The following is a 21,754-nucleotide window of genomic DNA, read 5'->3' as shown; positions in this document are numbered from 1 at the left end:
AAGTTACAATTGTATTGGCAGTATTTTTATTTATTGTTTTTTAAAGGGAACGTTTATTATGGTAATTCTATACAAAGCTAAGGCTCTAGATAGTTTGATTTAGAGGAAAAGAAAACATTTGTTCATTCTATTAGCAGAGATTGATTTTTAAATCATTATTTTATTGATCATTCTTTATTTATTTAAATTTGAACAGGGGGGTACAGAATGAGAGAGAGAGAGAGAGAGATAAAGAGAGGAGAGAGAGAGAGAGAGAGAGGGAAAGTGAAAAAGCAAGCCTCCAGGTCTGGGACTTGAACTGTAGTCTGCCATTTGGGAGACCAGTGCCCTTAACCACCATGCCACTTGCAGGGCTCTAAATTGTTCTTTTGAAAATAACTATCTTAGGCTGATTTCTAAATCAAGGGAATGACATTTTAGAAGTTTAATTCTTCTTATATGATAGTCATCTACTACCAGGAATTTATAGATAAGACATTATGATTCAAAAATAGATCCAATGTAATACAAAAAGGAAGATACAAGCTTTTTTTTTTTTAAATTTTAGAGGTTTTGAAGTTGGGACACATGTGCTTGCCTGAGAGAGAGACAGAGACAGTGAGAAAGAAAGTGAGACATCATCCTCCAGGGGGATGGCCATGATGCAATTCCTTCTCCTCTATTCTCCTTCTGTGATCTTGGGTACACATGCACATGTGCCCGGCATGATTTTTAAGCCACTGGGCCCGGGACTTGAATCATGGTCAGCCATGTGGGAGTCCAGTGACTTAACTGCTACACCATCTGCTGGTCTCAAGAAAGGTAAAAGCTTTCAATACCTTTCAAATGTATTAGTTGCTGAAATGTGAGGCATAGTTTATGCTATTGAGTTTATTTTCTAATAATAGTAGATAACTCCTACCAGCTATTGATACCATCTCATGCGGTCCTGTGGTGATCAACAGTGTACATTTGTAAGATTACAAGTGCAACCTGTAGTCACAACCAGATTACTTTAAAGGATAATCAAAGAATCCAAATGATCCTTTTAATTTCTTTCTTTTCTTTCTTTCTTTCTTTTCTTTTTTTTTTTTTGGAAGAGGTTTTTCACTATAGGGCTCGTGCACTCGCCAGACAGACAGAGAGAGACATAGAGACAGAAAGCGAGAAATCACCCCCCAGGGAGGATGGTCACGCTGCAATCCCTTTTCCTCCATTCTCCTCTCGGGATCTTGGGCATGCACGCACACGCGCCCGGCCTGAGTTTTAAGCCACCGGGTCTGGGACGCAAACCGCGGTCGACTACGTGGGAGTCCAGCGACATAGCCATTATGCTAACTGCTGGTTCCCGATCCTTTTAATTTCTTGAAACCAGATTTTCACTCACTGATAAAGAAGGTAAACAACCTGGAATGACTGCTTACGTTTTGCAGAAAATGAATATATTCAAAAGTTGATGAGAATTATGTAGATTACTTAAAGATGAAAATATGACTAACAAATAGGAAAATAAATGCAGAGTATTTTATAGGAGAAAAAGATGGATAAAATATTTTAAATGCTTTTTAAACATTCAGAGGCATGTTGTAGAGAAAAATGAGAGATTATTATCCAATGAAAAAATGGACTATGATGAGGTTACAACAAAAGTATTTTTAAAATGTCTGTCTTTATGTAATAGAGTTTATAATGTTGGTGATTCAAAACGGGATTGTCATTTATCTCTCCAAGAACTTTAGATGCCCTCCTGACAGATGATGTAGTAAGGACGAGAAAGAAAGAGAAAAATTGTCTACATCTCACTTAGTACTTGAGTACAGAATAATTTAAATACTTTAAATATTTTTGCAATAGTTAGCTTTAAATTATAAGTACGAACAGCTCCTATTACTTCATTTATGCATTGATTGTTGGTGATTTCTATCATCAAATTGTAGTTACTTATAATTAGGTGAAATGATTTTAGGTTATGCTGGTTATTGTGGCTATAGTTGTAATGACATACACCAAATTATAGGCATATTGAAATTATAGTTTATTATTACACACTAAGAATATCATCCACTACCATTGTTCACCCTAAACAACCACTAGATAAAGTGATATTAATAATTTTCTCCATGTTACATTTAATGAAAATGTGTCTTTTGGAAATTTTTATTCAATAGAAAACACATTGAGTATCTTATCATCATATCTCTGGTTCATTTACTTGAAAGAGATGGCTTTTAGGCTATATGTTTTAATCGAATAAGACATGAAAATTAGAACTTGTATTTTTCTATGAGCAAAGCAAATTTACATATTATTAACTCACACAATGAATTTGTTTTGTGTACATCTTCCAAGAGAATATCTACACTGTGTAAAATGAGAAGCTGGAGCAGTAGTTCAAATTAGATCTGCTTTAGTGTTAAATACATGTTTTTTCAGACCATTGATATTTATGTCCAATTATCTAGGAAATACTCTCAACTTTACATTTCAATTTCAAAGTTAAAAATAGGACATTAAGGTACTATCAGTGGGCATAATGGTTATGTCATTGGACTCCTATGTACTCAACTGTGGTTCGAGTCCCAGACTCAGAGACTTAAAACTTACACCAGTAGCATGTGTGTGCATGCCCAGAATCTTGAGAGGAGAATAGAGGAGTAGGGATTGTGGCGTGACCATCCTCCCTGAGGGTCGGGGGGTGGGGCGGCGCAGGATTTTTCACTTTCTTTTTGTCTCTGTCTCTCTGGCAAGCACACACACCCTATAGCAAAACTCTCTCTTAAAAAAAAAAAAAGACAATAAAGCACCTCAGAATATTTTGGGGTTAATGAAGCGAGTTCTGTTCTGGACTTAGAATAAACATGTTGAACAAATTAATGAGAAGGAAGGGATTAGGATTTGGGGAATGTATAACCTTGTTATCTTAATATATTTCTACTTTAGAAAGTGAATGCCTTGCAACTCATACTTTGACCTTTTAATGCTAAGGAATTCAAATAAAAATCAACATAGACCTGAAATTCTAAAAAGTGAATCCTCTTTAGAAAGATGAGATTCTTTAAAAAACAAGGTTTCAAAAAATTTAATGAATCGAAAATGTTGCATGAAAATCTATAATATGCTGTGATTTCTAGAGAAGGTCATGTATAAATGAAAGAGGACATACAACCAAGAGCAATTTTAGAAGGGGACACACCAGAAAGACAGAATCAGGAAAGCTAAATCCAAGAATAAGTAGAGATATGGGGGTTAAAATAATGCTAAGGATATAACTCTCTCTCTCTCTCTCTCTCTATATATATATATATATATATACACACACACACTTACATACACATACATACAGACATATATAAATATATAGAACATACCAGATAAATACATATACATACAAATGTATATGCATGTAATAGATACACACAGATATACATACACACAGGGAATCAAGATGAATCCATATGTAGATTTACATACAAATATACAGGCAATGATGTAATGATTTCAGGATATGTCAAAAAAGGTAATAAAAAAGTAAGTTCCCCCTATTTGGAGTAGATAAAAAAATGTTTGGGGTATATAAAACAAAAACAAAGGTCAAGAAATAATCTAAATGTATGTTGTTATGACCTTTATCTCCTAACAAGAATAATCCCAGACTGAACAGAGAAGAATTTCAAGGCAGTGGCTATCGAAACACTGAAACTCAAGGTAGACCAGGAGACAAGCTGTCTGTTTTCAAGTTTGGATTTCATTGCCCAGGTTATTTATAATCCAGTGCACTGATAACTTCTGCCTATAATAGAAAAGATGCTAGAGAACTGTATATTGATATTAAAACAAGTAAAAAGATTCTGAAAATGGAATCTCTCTGGGCTTAATGAAGATTCCACTCATAATTTCAGAAATCAGAACAATTAATGTTTCTCTCTGTTTTTTTTTTCCTCTTAGAATGCATGTGCTTCCTGAAGAGAGACAGAGACAGTGAGAAAGAAAGTGAAATCATCCCCTAGAGAGGGTGACCGTGCTGCAATCCTTTCTCTTCTATTCCCCTTCTGGGACCTTGGGCACACATTCACACACATGTCTGGTGTGAATTTCAAGCCACCAGGTCCAGGACTTGAACCATAGTCAGCCATGTGGGTGTCCAACAACATAACCACTATGTCATCTGCTGCTCCCGACCCCTTTTTTTTTCTCTATTTTAAAAGTAGATGGATATAGATTTCTGAACAAATAAATGATTATGAATATTTATGATGGGAGCTTTAGAGACAAATGTTATTTATTTTTTAGAGGTTTTTGCTATAGGGCACGTGTGCTCGCCAGAAAGACAGAGAGAGACAGAGAGATAGAGAGAAATCACCCCCCATGGGGGATGGCCATGCCGCAATCCCTCCTTCTCCATTTTCCTCTCGATATCATGGGCACGCACTCACACGCACCCGGCGTGAGTTTAGGCCACGGGGTCTGGGACTTGAACTGCGGTTGACTACATGGGAGGTCCAGTGACATAGCCATTATGCTAACTGCTAGTTCCCACAAATGTTATTTTATATAAAATTTCTAAAGTAATAGATTAGAATGATAGGAACATAGTATATCTTGACTTTAGGAAGATGTTCACATAATTTTATGTGACATTATTTTGGACAAAGTGCAAACGGTAGACTGGATGACTTTTAGTGGCAGAGAATCTGATGAGTGTTACTGCTCAGGATGATGGCCTAGGGTAGCATTTTGCAGGGTTGTGTCCTTTTACATATACATGACATGGATAAGCATAGAATATATATTAGAAGTCTAGTTTATGTTAAACCACATCCAGTTCCACGAGGAGCTACAAAAATAAAATTTCTACCTTTTAAAATTCTACGAGGTAGAATAATTTCTCTTTCATACATGTGAGCACTGACTTTCAAAGAAGTTAAATAACTTCTCATGTATAGAAGCTATTAATTGCAGAACTGAGTTTCAAACTCATGTATGTAATAACTTCTGTTTTATCTCCAATGAATAAAAGGCATAGATATCAAATTTGTAAAAAACACAAAAATGAGAAGGTATGTTCAAACACTGAATGACAGAGCAAGATTGAGAAACTGTGGGATCATAATTCAAAAGCAACAGGGTGAATAAAATTCCCCTGAAATTAATGATCTTGAAAAAAACTTTGAAAACTAAATTCAACATGTATAGAACGATAAATCATTTTTATGTGTACACCATGTGAGAAATAACTTATTGTTTAAGTTGAGCATGAGATCTATTCCTCAATAGCATGGTGATAAAAATAAATGTAATCCCTTTTGCAAAAGCAATGTAATACACTGTAAAGTTATATGCAACCCAATGTAATATAAACAAGATTATGATGATAATAAAAAAATAAATTAAAAAAAATAAATGTAATCCTTTACTGTATTAATGGATGTATTGGAAAGGCAAAGGAAGACAATAAGTTTTTGTTCATTTGCTTTTTTCAATTGTAAGAGGACATTAAGTGTAGTGTTTTAAATTTTAATCCTAGGTGCCAGATTCTGAAGAAGATGTTGACAGGCTGGAACATATTGAGTGAGGCATAGCACAGGGGCATACAGAAAAGTGATGCTTTCTTTACCACATCATACATTATGATTTGTGTTTGTTTCATGTATCCACCATTACACAGCCCATCTCTATAATAGCATTATAAAATTCCCAAAGAACACTGGCCCAGTAAGAAAGGGAATGTCTGTCTGATAAGTAAAGTTAGGTGAGAGAAGTAGTTTAAATGGCACAGTGGTTTCTAAATCATATTTCGTTTTTAAAAATTTTATTATTATTATTATTATTATTATTATTATTATTATTTTGGAGAGATTTTCGCTATATGGCGCGTGCGCTCGCCAGCCAGACAGAGACATAGAGACAGAAAGCGAGAAATCACCCCCCCAGGGGGGATGGTCACACCACAATCCCTTCTCCTTCATTCTCCTCTCGGGATCTTGGGCACGCATGCCTACACGCCCGGTGTGAGTTTTAAGCCACTGGGTCTGGGACGCGAACTGCGGTCGACTATGTGGGAGTCCAGTGACATAACCATTACACTAACTGCTGGTTCCCTCCAAATCATATTTCTGTACCAGAAATATATCTACTTTACCAATTGCACAAGGTTACAGTTTTCATTGAGAATGAAAAGTGCCTGCATTAATGCTTTTTATAATTTATATGCATATTAGTTATTACTGCTAAAATTTGTGTTTTCTAAAAATGTATTTCCCAAATTTTAATGTGCTTTTATAAGATGTGTTTCCTTGATGCTCATAAATACTAAAATGTTTCTTAGAAGAATTTTAAATGTAAGTAAAGTTTTGAGTTAGCTTAAATTATAAAAATTGGAGAGATTATTTAAGGTATATACCATATTTTGTACTTGAAACCTATTAATGTCTTATTTTCATGGTAAATAAATAACTCAACTATTCATGTATTGCTCCAGTCCTTTGCAATGGATATTTCCTTAAGATGACTCTCTCTCTCTCTCTCTCTCTCTCTCTCTTAGCTGTGTCTCTCTCTCTCTCTCTCTCTCTATATATATATATATATATATATATATATATATATATATATAAAATCAAAGGAAGATATCAAATAATGCTTAAAATCAGATTGGGTGGAGTTAAACTTAATTAACCCTGAGACAAGATTAGTAGAGTCTCATTCATAATTTTTTTTTTGAGAGGTTTTCGCTATAGGGCGTGTGCTCTCGCCAGACAGAGAGAGACAGAGAGACAGAAAGCGAGAAATCACCCCCCAGGGGGGATGGTCACGCTGCTATCCCTTCTCCTCCATTCTCTCGGGATCTTGGGCACACACGCACATGCGCCTGGTGTGAGTTCTAAGCCACCGGGTCTGGGACGCGAACTGCAGTCGACTACGTGGGAGTCCAGCGACATAGCCATTACGCTAACTGCTGGTTCCCCTCATTCATAATTTTAAACACACCCAAGCATCACTTAATGACAGGGATACATTCTGAGAAGCATTAGATTTTGTCATTGCATGAACATTATATACTAATATAGATGGTATAGCCTATAACCCACCTGGAGTATATGGCATAGTCTAATAATCTTATGGGACCACTATCATATATGCAATTTTTCACTGACTGAAATGTTGTTAGGTAGAGCATGAGTGTATTTATCCACGTAAAAACTGGACAGATTTGCTTTTTGCCTGAGAATGGTTCTTTGTCCCTCCTGACTCCAAGTGAAGAAGCTTTTTACTTTTTTAAAGAATTATTTTATTGAACTTTATTTATTTTATTAATTTATTTATTTGATTTGACCAGAGAGGAACAGAGTGAGAGAGAGAGAGGGAAAGTGATAAAGCAAGCTGCCAGGTCCAGGACTCAAACCATATCTGCCATGTGGGAGTTCAGCACCCTTAACCAACACAACCATCAGCCCCAGAAGCTCATTTTACTAAGATTTTTTTCTTAGAAAGTTGAGTGTAAACCTATAAAGAAATCATGAAAATGGGCCAGCTGGTGGCATGCTATTTGAGGTGACTGGACCCCACATGGCCAACTGAGCAGTTTGAGTCCCAGATGTACAGCTTAAAAAAAACATGGCTGGAACATGTGTGTCCACCTGAATCTCAAAAGGAAGAAGAGATGAATGATAGGGATTGCTGTGTGGCCATCCCCCATAGGAGTGTGTTTTCTCACTTTCTCTCTCTCTCTGTCCCTTTCTGATGAGTATACCTGCCCTCTGGCAAATACAGAAAGAAAGAAAAAGGAAGGAAAAAAGAGAGAAAGAATGAAAGAAAAAAATAGAAAGAAAGAAAGCAGAAAGCAATGAAGCATAGAAACACCCCCAGATGAATTTTTAGTTTGTTGAAATCTATTACAGTTTATCAATGAAAGAATCTTAAGATGAAGTGGGACCTCAGATTATATTTACATATATAATTCTCCAGTAAACATCCAACTTCATTGCTGACTCAGCACACTTTCTTGAAGCATTTCTAGAAGTTCAGAGATGCAGTAGCTCGCCATTGGAAATGCATTCCCAGAATAATATGGAAAAGTTTACAACTCATTTTATGGAGTGTGCTTACGTCTTAACATTATATATCACTGAAACACAGCTGTGTGCATTTTATCATTGGTAGTGAAGAAAAATGTTACTAATAGTTTCCAGAATATACTTAGGCTATTACACAACCAGCCAGTTAATAAAAGAGGGTAAAAAAAATAAAGAAAACAGAATATTTGCAAGTGTCTAGTAAGTAGACTTCAAATAAAGGTAAAGATAATAGTTTAGCAATAGTATGTAGATTTCCTTAAGACTTTAAGACTTCCTTGTGCCACAAAATATTAATATATAACCTCTTATAGAAGGTTCTATCTAGGGCCAGTTCCTTCTAGTGGTTAAGATTTGAATCTCAGCTTTGATAGCTTGGAAACACTCCATGTGCCTGGGCATACATGCCTAAAATCCTGACAAGATGGAGAAATGGAGGTGAAAGTATTTTGGTGTGTCCAGGTCTCATTAGGGATGTTTTCCCTTCTCCTTCTCATTCTCTCTGCCAAAGGTGAGCATACATGCCCTCTGGCAAATTAAAAAAAAATAAATATAAGGCTCTCGCTAATACTATAGTAACTGGTGCAAAAAAATATGCAATAGTTAATAAAAGAACAAAATTTCCAATTTTTTATTTAGAGTTATTCTATTTAACTTTATTTATTTATTTATTTAGAGGGACAGAGTGAGAGTGAGAGAGAGTGAGAGAAGGGAAAGTTAGAAAGCAAGCTGTTAGGTCCAGGACTTGAACCACTGTTGGCCATGTGAGAATCTAGCACCCTTAACCACCATGCTACTTGCTGACCCAGAATTTCCCAATTTTTAATTTGAATTTCTAATTTAAGTGATTCAGATAGAATCAGTAAAATAAAAAGATTCTAAATTTTTTTGGACTTTCAGATACCACTGAGTCCTACAGTTAGGATGAAAGGGAGGGGTAGAGAGATTTTCTCATTCTTTCATAAGTCTAATGAGGGGTAGAGAGATTTTCTCATTCTTTCATATTTCTAATCTTCATATATATTTATATATATATATGTGTGTGTGTGTGTGTGTATACATATATATATACACACATACATGCGTGAGTATACACACATATTCATCTATATAAACATGTATTTGAACTTCTCCATATTCTACATATAAATACATATAAAACATCCTCCATTTCTCTCCATAATAAACCCCTTCATCTTTGTTGTTCATCAAAAAATAAAAAAGATGAGAAAAGTTCAGGACAGTCTGGAAAACCAGTATTTTTAGGCTATACTAAGGTGTCTTGAATTGCTTAAAATGTCACATGACAGAGAGCACTTTCAGGTACCTAATAGTAAAAGTTTAGTCAAGTTTGCTTATTATTTGGGGCTATATAACACAAAAGCATCATTTTGGACACTTCGAGATTATTCCTCTGTGTGATAATATGATTTTTCAAAAAATTATACCACTTATTTCCAAATAGTGTAACTTATTTACATGAGACTCATATAGCAAATGAAAACCAGAAAGCATAAATTAGGTAAGAAGTCATCTCCATATGAGTGAAAGAGTACTGTTTGCTTATCAGAACATCAAATCTATAATTCTCATTTTGGTAGGAAATAGTTCTTTGAGTCTAAAAAAGTAACTGATTTCTATGGTACTTACTTTTCTCCAGTATAAGATATCCATTTAAACTCTCAAAAAGTATATGATAAATCACAATAATTTCAGTCACATGAAATTTAATACAAAACATATAAAATCAATTATTTAAAATTTCTGCATATACTGAAAATGTCTATCAGAATGAACTAGCTCTAGGCCTTCTCTAATTTCTTTTATTAAATGCAGATACCCCATTAACCTGAAAATACTGAGCTTAAGTATTCTTTTTATTGTTTTTTTGTAGATTTTTTTTTTTGCAAAAGGGAAATTTGAAAAAGAGAGATTCCCACAGAAAATTTATTAACAACAGGTGCTCAATTAAATGTTTTAAAACAACAAACAATGTCCCCTGTCATATAAACAATCAGGGGAGAGATATTTTTTAAGTCTTTTTTTTCTTTTTCCTTATTCCATAGCCCCATCTGCACGAAACTTTCTGTTGTAAAGACACCACTTCTATGAGGAGGTATCACTGTAGATGTACATAAGTAAATGGAAACCGAAGTTTATGAGGGGAACAAACCAGACTTTCATTCTAACCAACGGCATCTTCACACAGATGCTTACTAAAAGTTATCTGATGATATAATGATTTATCATCCTTGAGGCGGTGTATATAGTTGGTAACTGTTTTTCAAGATTCACCATCCAACTTACTAAGATTTTTCATTTTAACTCTTTCATATTATCTTCCAGACAATCCAGTTTAGGTTTGAAACTAAGAACATTAAAAAGTATAAGCTAAAGTAGCTTTAACCATGGTCTGATATTTAGCTTCAGAAGTTAAAATAAATACAAGGGGGTATCAGAGTAAAATTAATAGGTTGACAATGCACAATACAAAACTGTCAGAATGATTAATTTTCCTTTAACATATCTTATCCATATTGTTTTCCTTCCAGTAGACAAAGGTAGCAAAAGAGGAAGGTGACAAAAAGGAAATCAGGAAGACCTACTTCAGTAATTGAACATATTGGTTTGGTCAGCTAAGAAGTCCAAATGCTAATACTCCTAATAATCAGCCATTCCTTTTGTGTTTTGGTAACACAAATTCTTATACATTGTATATTAAATGGAATTATTTGATTCACACCTGATATTTCAAAGTTTCCATTTTTGAATTCCCCTAGTCTTGAGTACGTAGCACACTGTCTACTTATTTTTTTAGATATAACTTTTTCCCCAACATCTAGTACTCCATGATGCAAAATGTCATTTTGCCGGTCTTCTGTTCCAGTATTCACTTTAATTTTTTGGATCACAATTGGATTTTCAAATGAAATCAGAAAGATATCTCCTGTTGAAGGTGGCTTCCCCCAAAAGTACTCATCAACACTACTGTAAGCCTTGCTTGCTTCATAATTTTCAAATACATTCATGTTGGTATATAGAGTTGCAGGGGGGTTATCAGGAATGTCAAATGACTCCTCTTCAAAATCATCGTCCTTCAGCTTATTCTCAGTCCCTTTGTATGAGGAATAATAACCCATGTGCTGAAAAAGAGATGGTTTAAAACGAATCACATTTTTCTGAGCCAGCAGACCCCGGAAATGAGTCAATAGCCAATCACAAGGCATTTCTTGATAAAACATTAATAAAAAATGTGCCAAACGGGGAAGGTCATGAGAATGATAGAGTTTACCGATGTAGCCAAGCTTAGAGAACTCAAGAGTTACCCAGTAAGTGCCTTCCAGCGATGTAATGACTTTCTTTATGGCAGTTAAGAAATTTTTTGAACATCGGACATCATCTTCAAGCATTACATAATAGTCTGAAGTATTAGCACAAAAATTAAGCAAGAAAGCATAATCTACATTTTGCTTGGAGCGAAATTTGACTCTATCTTCTGGATCATTGTAATTTCTTTTAAGGCCATCCAGGATTGGGTAATATTCCTCTGGAGCGTGTATAACCATTAGTCTTCCTGCAATAATATGGTGAGCAAACTTCTGTGTAATATCCTGGACCATGACATCACGCCATGAGGAATTAAAGTCAGCTAGATGAACCACCACTGAGATTTCCTTCAGCTCTTCATAGCTGGATTGTTCAAAAATTGATTTGATTGTCTCAAGCAAATAGTTGCCTTTTTTTCGTTTCACTGATGAAAGTCCAATTGTAAGATACCCTGAGCAAAAGAATTCATGGGGAAGACAAATGTGAAATTGGTTTTGAGGAACTTAGAAAAAGAAAAGAAAAGATACTTTGCCCTCAGGTCTGCTACTATATTAAGTAAAATCTAGAGACTTGTGTACAGAACATTTTGTGATTAAGCTATTTTGCTTAACATATAAAGTTTATAGTATTTCATACAAAATTGGTATTTTCTATGGAAAATAATTACATTGTAAGCACAATGATATATAGGCCTTACTGCTATGCACATTTATTTATTAAATGCTAAAACAAAGGTTTAAAATGTTCTGCAGCTGAATTTCCTCATATATTCTCATTAGAGAAGATAGATAGATGCATTGAGATAGACAAAGATAAGTTATGTTTTAAAAAAATGCAGAAGGGAAGGGAATTCAGAGTGAAGGTTGACAAACGAATCTCAAATGATGAAAAAGGAAAATAATAGTGACTCATCCTTTTAATCATTACATTTTTCATAGAATATGTCATATATTTTCGTTTTACTTTGATTATTCTTACTTTTACTAGAAGAATTTATAACTGTACTTACAATTTTATATTTATTCAATAGCAAACAATATCTTAAGGTCCCTTTGAAAATGGTGTATCACTGATCAAATGTATAGTATATTGTTCTTAGATAGGGATATTACTGGTGTTTTTTTTTTGGAAAAGACCTTGTATAGTAATTTTATCTAGAACAAAATTTATTCAGTTGTTAAAAGATAAAGTTGGATATTTTAGGGAATAAAACTCAGATAAAAGATTGTGTCTGAGATGTAGTAGATGATTTTCAATGAAATTATTTTCACTTTTTAAAGCTTCACTCTTCCATGGCTCAGAACTAAACAAAATTTCAGAACCCATCATTTAGAAAATGGGGAAATATTTATATGTACCAGAGTGTCTGCTTTAATAGAGACATACACATTGAGTGATTTGTAAGATACTGAAAATGCCCTTTTCAAGAAAAATTTTTCTTACTAGTTTGTCAGAGAAGTTGAGATTTACATATCTTGTTTAAATGCCTAGTTTTATGACTCTGACTTCTACTTAAATACAATTATATTATCTTGTTCTATTAAATTTAAAGCCATCAAACTTCGACTCTGACTTCTACTTAAATACAATTATATTATCTTGTTCCATTAAATTTAAAGCCATCAAACTTCATCAATACTTAATAATAGCCAATATTTATAAAATACTTCCTACAGGGGATGCAGCAAATGGCTCAGAGGTTAAGAAGCTGGATTCTACATGGTCATGCGCATTGCAATCCAGTGGCCTGAAAAATCATGTGGGGTATGTATGGATGGATGCATGCTCCAAATTCTAAGAGGAGACTGAAGGAGAAGGAATTGTGGCATGGCCATTCCCCCTGGGAGAGGGATGGGGGCTGATTTCTCACATTCCCTTTCTCTCTCCCTCTGTTTCTTTCTGGTGAGAGCAGGTAACCTATAGGAAAAAGAAAAAAAGAAATACTTTCTACATAAAAGGCAAGAGTCTAGGTACTTTTAATTTGCATCTTGAATTTTTATAACAATTTTTTGGGCTAGGTATACTATTCTTATCATTTTGCTTTACAGATGAGGAAACAGTCACAGTGTGATGAGGTTATATTTATTTTTTTATTTTTAAATTGACATTTAATCACTGTACATCTTTATAGTGTACAACACTGCATTTCCTAGCATAGATACAGTGCATATCAGTCAAGACAAAGACGGTGATGAGGTTACTTCCACAAAATATTAATAAGTGGCTTGGTATCAAGATTCAAGATTTACTGCTGAGTGAAGCAAGCCAGACTACAAAGGAGAGACATTGTATTTCTCCACTTAATATGTACTGACTGTCCACAGTCTATGGTGAAAACTGAAAGATTAGAGGATACAGAAACATGGAAAATAGTTACAGATACTGGGTATAGTGTGGGAAGAGGGTGTGAGAAGGAGGAGAGTCTGAGGAAAGACCTTAAGTAGAAAAATAGAGAGGCAAGTCATTTATGGGATACAGAGATAATTACTGTCTGTTGATAATGTGTACAGTATCTCCAACTGGACTGGTGTGAAATGTATTCACGTTAGAAAATTCACTTTACAAGCTAAGTAATGTATAGTGATTGAATGTATAAAGGCAAAGAAAATATATTAAATTTTTAAAAAAGGATTCAAATTCCCCATTCTTACTTTCTGTGTGATATTGCCTCTTTAGTATAATGCAGTTGCATGTTTGCCAATATACTTTAGTAAATTTAGCATGAAAAGGTGGAATTAGTAATGTTTAGACAAAGGTGGTGTAACAGATGGAAATGAAAAACAACAGCAGTCTTAAGCAGTCAGGAAGAAGACTAAGAATATTAGATACTAGGAATGGTGGAATGAATGCAAAAGCACTGTAAAGAAACCTAAACTACCTTAACAGTTTCCTCATCCTGGTAATCACAACTCATTTGCATTAACACATCTTAAATGCATATCAGTTTTTGCAGTCTCCACATAAACTATTAAGAAGTTCAGGCGTGGCCAGCAGGTGGCATGGTGGTTAGGGCGTTGGACTCCCGACCACAGTTTGATTCCTGGACCTGGTGGCTTGCTGTCTCACTTTCTTCTCTCTCTCTCTCTCTCTTGCTCTGTCCCTCTGTGGTCAAATTAAATAAATAAATAAATAAATAAATAAATAAATAAATAAAGCTAATTAAAATTATTGAAAAAATTTAGACTATTATTTTATTTCTTTAATCCTAAGATTTACATTTTTCACACTGAATCATTTGAAAATCAAGTGCACATTATATTTGATGGCACCTTGCAATTAAAATTGGTAATGTTCATACATTCTTTTTTCTTTTTTTTAGAATTATTTACTTAATTTATCATCATCATTACTATTGAACTTGCCACAGGGCATGTGCACACCCACCAGAGAGACTGAAAGGGAGAAAGGGAAAGCAAGACAGCAGACCACCAGGTATGGGACTCAAACTGCGGTCAACCATGTGGGAATCCAGAGTCATCAAGCCACTTGCTGGTCCCATATTGTTAATGATATATGAATTACAGAATAGTACTTTTTTTGAGAGAGAGATTTTTGCTCTAGGACCTGTGTGCTGGCAAGAGAGACAGGGAGAGAGAGAGACAGAAAGCAAGAAATCACACCCCAAAGAGGATGGCCACACCACAGTACCATCTCCTCCAGTCTCCCCTCACACATGCACCCAGTATGAGTTTGAAGCTGCCAGGTCCAGGACTCAAACTACAGTCAGTCATGTGAGGGTCCAGTGATGTAATCACGATACCATCTACTGGTCCCCAGAATGGTACTTTTGAAGAGCTATAGTGTCTTGAATTTCATGAAATATAATATGCTACTTATTGGTTCCAAATTTTTTTTTTCCAAACTGACAATAGTTCTTTGAATAGTTTTCTCCAAAATTCCATGTCTACCTGGAACCCTAATTAAGAAATATGATCTCTGCAGATGTCATTAGCTAAGGATCTCAATAATTCTGAATTTAGGTGATCCCTAAATCCAATAGCTGGTATCCTTATAAGAAGAGAGCTCATGCAATGACTAAGGGAAGGTCGTTGGTAATGAAGGCAGGACTGAAGCTTTGCAGTCCAGCCAAATAACGCCAGGAACCACTGAAGATGGAAGAGGCCAACAAGGCTTCTCCCTTAGCACTTTTGGAGGGAGTGTGGTGCTATCATCTCCTTTATTTCAACTTCTAGCCTCCAGAATCATAAGAGTAGGTTGCTCTTTTTTTAAACTACTTACTTCGTGGTGATTTGTTATAGAAGTCCTAGGAAACTAACACACTGACTTTTGCTAATTCCAAACTTGATGGCAAGTCATAAAATCAAACCATTAGAAATTGAAACTGTAACAACATGAAACTATTTAGTTTTAAAAAGGTAACTTTTAAACTTTAAATAAATTGATTTCTTTCTAGTCTCTTTATGCTATTTTACAACAAACTTAAAAGGGTCACATGACAATTAGGCATTTTATTTAACTGCTGTTAATGGAATTGGGTAGGTGAGTGATTGCAACTTGTGAAGAAAAACTCAAGTGTTTTTCCAAGGGATATATTACATTAGTAAAGCACTAAAACTGTTATATTATTTTAAAACAAAACAATACATTGTTCATTTAAAGGTAGAAGGATACGTACTCTTTCTTTGTAAAGGTGTAGCAGCTAGGTAGCGGTAGGTGACATTTATGGCTCCTGAGAAATTAGATAAATCTTTGAAGGTATGAACATTGCGTTCAGAATTCAGTTGATGTGTGGATGTTTCCCTCATAAATTGCTTGTCTCCTTCCTATGTGCCAAGAAAAGAGACAAAGAAGATAAAAACAAATAAAAAAAATGATCATGGATTATAAAAAGTTTCTTTTTACACAATGAATATACAGGTACAATATATCAAGTGAAGAATTATTTAAATCTTAACTACTGAGACTATGAACTTAGAACATCATCACTCTTTTTTTTTTTTTGAGAGATTTTCACTGCAGGGCACGTGCGCTCGCCAGACAGACACAGAGAGACATAGAGACAGAAAGCGAGAAATCACCCCCCCAGGGGGGATGGTCACACCGCAATCCCTTCTCCTCCATTCTCCTCTCGGAATCTTGGGCACGCACGCACACGCGCCCGGCGTGAGTTTTAAGCCACTGGGTCCGGGACACGAACCACGGTTGACTACGTGGGAGTCCAGCGACATAGCCATTACGCTAACTGCTGGTTCCCATCATCACTCTTTTGATTCCCGCCCGGAGCCTCTGCTCCAGGCTCTCTCTGTATTTCACTCTTTCACAAATTCCATTTGCTTCTCTATATTACACACAAATAATAGTGTCCTCTTGATTAGAAGCTTTTAAAAATCTACATAAAAATTCAAATTTCCTTCATGTTAGAAATCATTTTTTTTTACAATAAAGATCTTAAACTTTGACAATAATCTATTTTACAGATTCATCTGAAGTTAGGTCCCATCAAATTCCCCAGTTCAAGTCATATTAATTAAGCATTTACTCTTTCTCGGGCACTGTCAAGTAAAAGATTACTTGACAACATTATTTCTCTGTTGTAATATTTTAAAAACGATTTGGAAGATGCAGCAATGGACATACTAGTTGAATTTTGAATGATTTACTTATATAACTACTATAATCATAATCACCATGGTGCTTGTTACGTTGCAGCTTTTTTTTTAAATGTCATCAAGGGATCTCAATTAGGGCAGAATTGTACCTATACGAGGATTTGTGTTTGATTTTGCAGCAGTTTTTCTCATGTGTGTATGTGAGCGGTATTTGTTTGGTATTCTGCTGGAGATGAAGTCTAGTCCTTTTTTTTTTTAAAGATCAGTTTATATGTTGGTGGTACACTTTTCATCTCCTTAAATCTTCAGGAACATTTATAGTTAAGAGACATATTCATATTCAGGTTAAAATATATCTTGTTTTAAATTAATCGCTTCTTTTTTTCTTCCTGTTTTTGATACAAGTTCAATAGTCCACTTTGATTATTTAATCACCATTTGACCAAGTCATTACTGGTTACATATTATGAGCAAAATGATGACCTGTCCAAAGTCTTGAGAGGGAATGGAAGAGAAGGAATTGCAGTGTGGTCATCCAGTCTGGGCAGTGATTTCTCCCTTTCCTTTTCTCCCTCTCTCTCTGTCTCCCTCTGGTGAGTGCATATGACTTATTTAGCTTGTTTCTACAGTTTACTACCATAGGTATAATTTGGACAACCTAATTAGAAATAAATGTTTCTTTTGGTAATGTGTGTACTCTACTATATGGGTTATGTGTATGTATTAAGCTTCTACTTCATAGGCAGTCAGGGCAGTCCTGTGCAAGCCATTAAGATTTTTGACAAAGGGAAAACATTAGCTAATATAGGGCCTGAAATTATTTGACTGTGGTCTATAAAATGTTAACTAAACCTCTGTTATAAAAGATTAAACAAGACTCCAACAGGAGTTTTACTTCAATTGGGATGTTTAGTACTTTGCATCAAACTCAAATACCAATGGAAAAGATGATTAACTTAAACTTTTAAATCTATGGCCAGACTGGAATTTTTTTTTTTTTTTTTTTGGAGAGATTTTCACTGTAGGGCGCGTGCGCTCGCCAGACAGACAGAGAGAGACATAGAGACAGAAAGCGAGAAATCACCCCCCAGGGGGGATGGTCACGCCGCAATCCCTTCTCCTCCATTCTCCTCTCGGGATCTTGGGCACGCACGCACACGTGCCCGGGCCAGACTGGAATTTTCATAGACTGAAAATAGTGAGTCATAACCGGAGATTCACAGCAGTTCTCAATATGATTCTTATGAAATCAAGGTTCATTCTAATTATCATTTCTCTATATTCAATTGTGTTTTCAAATGTACATTTGGGGAATCAGCAGATGGCGTAATGGTTACATTGCTGGACTCCCACATAGTCAACCGTGGTTCAAGTCCTGGACCCAGAGGCTTAAAACTCATGCTGGACATTTGTGTATGCATGCCCAAAATCTCAAGAGGAGAATGGAGGAGAAGGGATTATGGTGTGGCTATCCCCAATGGGCAGGGTGATTTCTCAGTTTCTTTCTCTATGTTTCTCTCTGTCTCACCAGTGAGCACACGCACCCAATAGCAAAATCCTCTCTACAAAAACCAAAACAAAAATCTACATTTGATCTTTATTAGTGTATTTCTATATTTTATATTGCCTTGATAATTTGGGCAATTTTTAAAGTATTTTATAAGTTTTATATTTGCCATCTGTATAAGCTATAGACTTTCAAAATATCTAAAATTACAGCATATCTCAGATGATGAATTTCCTATAAATAGATATATTAAATATTCACTGATTTCTGGTTATTTTCAATTCTTTACACGAAAACTTTTTCATGTTTTTGTCTTCAAACCTATAAAACATAATTAAATTTTATAATAAACAAATTTAGGATTGCCAGAAAGTTATTTAGACTCAGATTAGAATTATCTAGATTTTTTTTTGAGGTTTTTGCTATAGGGTGTGTGTGCTTGCCAGAAATACAGAGAAAAAAAGAGAGCCAGAAAGCAAGAAATCATCCCCCAGGATCTTGGGCATGCGTGCACACATGCCTGGCATGAGTTTAAGCCATTCGGTCCAGGACTCGAACTGTGGTTGACTACATGGGACCAGCAGTTGGCAACATAGCCATTGTGCCAACTGCTGGTCCCAGAATTACTGAGTTTTATAGTCATGTAGTACTGTATACTGTCAATAGGGCTTAGAAGAAATTTCTATAAAAATCACATGAATCACAACACGGAATTCATTTTACTCTTCTGTTCTTATATGACGTTACATTCTAAAAGAAGTACACTTCTATTGAATATCCCTTTAAGAATTCTATTCAGAACACATAAAAACCCAGACCTTTTTTGTGATAAGATGGAATACATTCAGCCTGATTGAAAGACATAACAGAATATAAAATGGAATGGAACTTATATGAAAGCACTTTATTAAATTCTCAAGAACAAGCTTTCTTACACTTTTCAACATAAATAAATAATGTAACTTTCACCTGAGTCAGCCTTGCTGGCTGCTTTCCAGAGGCAGCTACCTGAAGAGCCAGGCTCTCCCTGGATACCTTCTTTCTGTAGCTACAATGCTGTATGTTTTTCTCAGTAATAAGACAAAGCTTTATGACAATCATTTTCTGGATGGGAATGCAATTCAATGGACTAGCTACAGACTAAATATATACTCTAGTGGCTACTTTGAAGATGCTCATAGCCAAGAGGCTAAGTTGATTGGGCATGCCGCGTCTCTTGTACTTAGTTTGCCTTGTAAAGATATCTGTCTCTTACATTGAGCTTGCTTCCTTTCCCACTGAAAGCTTACATGTCTCTGATACATAGAAAAGATATTGAACTGTTAATATACCTAAGAGTGCAGGACACAGATGTCTATTCTAGCAATGAGAGCAGAACTGAATGTATTTACTAACTCCAGAGACCTTACTATTTCTTACTGTTCATCTCTGATTTCTGTGAATTGTAACTTTTAATTTCACTTGAAATAAGGAAGATGAACAGAGAAAAACCTTCTAGTGTCTCTGCTTAGAAAATTGCATGCAATATGGCAGTATGAAGGCAAAAAGTAAAAACAAATAAGGTAAGTCTATGAAAAATAAAATAAACATAGATAAAGTGGTTAGAAGAGTTGAGTGTTAAAAAGAAACTGCACTATATTCTAGTAGAATCTAGTTTTGCTAGTTTTCCATGTATATTATACATTTTAAAAAGAATAATTTAATGCCAATTAATATTAATGACTGAAAAAATGTTTTAAATCTTCATACATATTAAGTGGGATAAAATTCAGCTCAAAATTAGTTTAGTTAGAAAACATCATACAGTGAATAGTGAAATTTTAAAAAGACTGTCATTGCATTACAAGACTGAGATGTGCTGGTATTAAAATCACTCTAACTTACTTTTTTCTAACTTAATATAAATATTTAAAAATAATTATTCCTACAGCTAGGGAGCAATTCTGTATTTGCACCTGGACTGATTTGTAAGTTTGATTAGATATATGCCTAGTCAGAGAAATTTCACTGAGAAAGTACTCTTTAGTACAGAGCTATTGCATTAAATCATATTTTTTATATCACATAGCAAGGAATGAGAAATGAGGATCACACAGTATAATAAAATATTGCTTAAACAGGATAGTATAATTAAATAGAATATGTAAATATTTAAAAGCAGGGCAGTAGTGTTTAATTTTATAATTGACAGATGCTCTACTATTATCACCCATTTTACAGTGAATTTAAAGAGGTTCTATTTTAAAAAGACAAGGGTGTTTTTGCATACAATAGTCGTTCAAGCCTGTTCAAAGTGAAAGATCAGGATCACCCTTGAAATTGTCTCATAAATACAGAAAGTCACAAAAGACAAGTGTTCAACCAATACCATGTGTTTGATTTACAAGATTGTATTTACTACTAGTAGATACCAATGCAAGAAGTAAATTTTTACTACTAAGTTGAATCATGAATAAAGGGACTCTCTAATTAATTCATGATATTTAGTTCTATCAAGAAAAATAGCTAGTCTTGTTCTGTTGTCCATAAACCTAATAATCAAAAGTATTATAAAATATACATTATTAGTATGTTCTTCCAGTTTGTTATGTTTGCTTAAATCATGCCCAGTCAGATTGACTCAATTTGTCATGGTTTCAAGCCATTGTGAATTGATTACACATGGCAGAATGAAGGATCCACAAAGTCCAGATCTCTACTTGACAATAAAAAGTCTAGAGAGAGTCAAAATCTGGAATTGTATCCGAATTTTACCATCAGAGAACAGCGCTAAAGGAAGTAAGGTGCTCCTAAAAGAATCTGTATCAATTAAGATCATATATTTGGCTCACAGAATAAATATAGTACCTAGTGAATAAAAGGTAGTTAACAAATCATATTCGATTAATAAAATAAGACATTTTATTAAGAAAAATTATTTGTGATTATTATACAAATCTCTTTTCCTAAGATACTAATTGAAACTTTTAGCATGCTTGCATGTGAGAAGCACTTTTAATCTCTCTAGAGTATAAAGGTTTTTGATTCTCTGAAATAAATGAAGAGGGGTAATAACACAAAATTAGGATAGATAAGCCCTATTTTGATAGAAAAAGTAAATAATCGATAATGTCTGTATTGTTCTTATCAGACATGATACGGCATGGTAATTAGCAGAAGAAAAAATAGAAACTAACAAATTGAAACATGACAATTTTTGTTATCCCTTTTTAATAACTGAATCATTTCTAAATCAAAATATTCACCTCTTTATTTTAAAAAAATGATTTATTTCTTCCTTATATGAGCAAGAGTGACAGAGA

General features: G+C 34.6%; 1 protein-coding gene across 9 annotated transcripts in view; it reads right to left on the bottom strand.

Moving 5' to 3' along the window:
• Positions 1 to 9,970: 9,970 nt before the first annotated feature.
• MGAT4C (MGAT4 family member C) overlaps positions 9,971 to 21,754 on the bottom strand; it is a 290,719-nt gene continuing 278,935 nt past the window's right edge. For all 9 annotated transcript variants that reach the window (XM_027768721.1, XM_006169606.3, XM_006169600.3 and 6 more), the window contains 2 exons: positions 16,012 to 16,159; positions 9,971 to 11,826 (listed from right to left, as the gene is read on the bottom strand). In XM_027768721.1, the coding sequence (XP_027624522.1) occupies positions 10,685 to 11,826; positions 16,012 to 16,159 (1,290 nt within the window). In that variant the 3' untranslated portion in view covers positions 9,971 to 10,684. The remainder of the gene's footprint in view (positions 11,827 to 16,011; positions 16,160 to 21,754) is intronic.

This window comes from Tupaia chinensis, unplaced genomic scaffold (assembly GCF_000334495.1).
Source record: "Tupaia chinensis unplaced genomic scaffold, TupChi_1.0 Scaffold147312_1, whole genome shotgun sequence".
In the NCBI taxonomy this organism is placed as follows: Eukaryota; Metazoa; Chordata; class Mammalia; order Scandentia; family Tupaiidae; genus Tupaia; species Tupaia belangeri.
The sequence above is the reverse complement of the archived record's forward strand: the minus strand, read 5'-3'. Positions and strand labels throughout refer to the sequence as shown.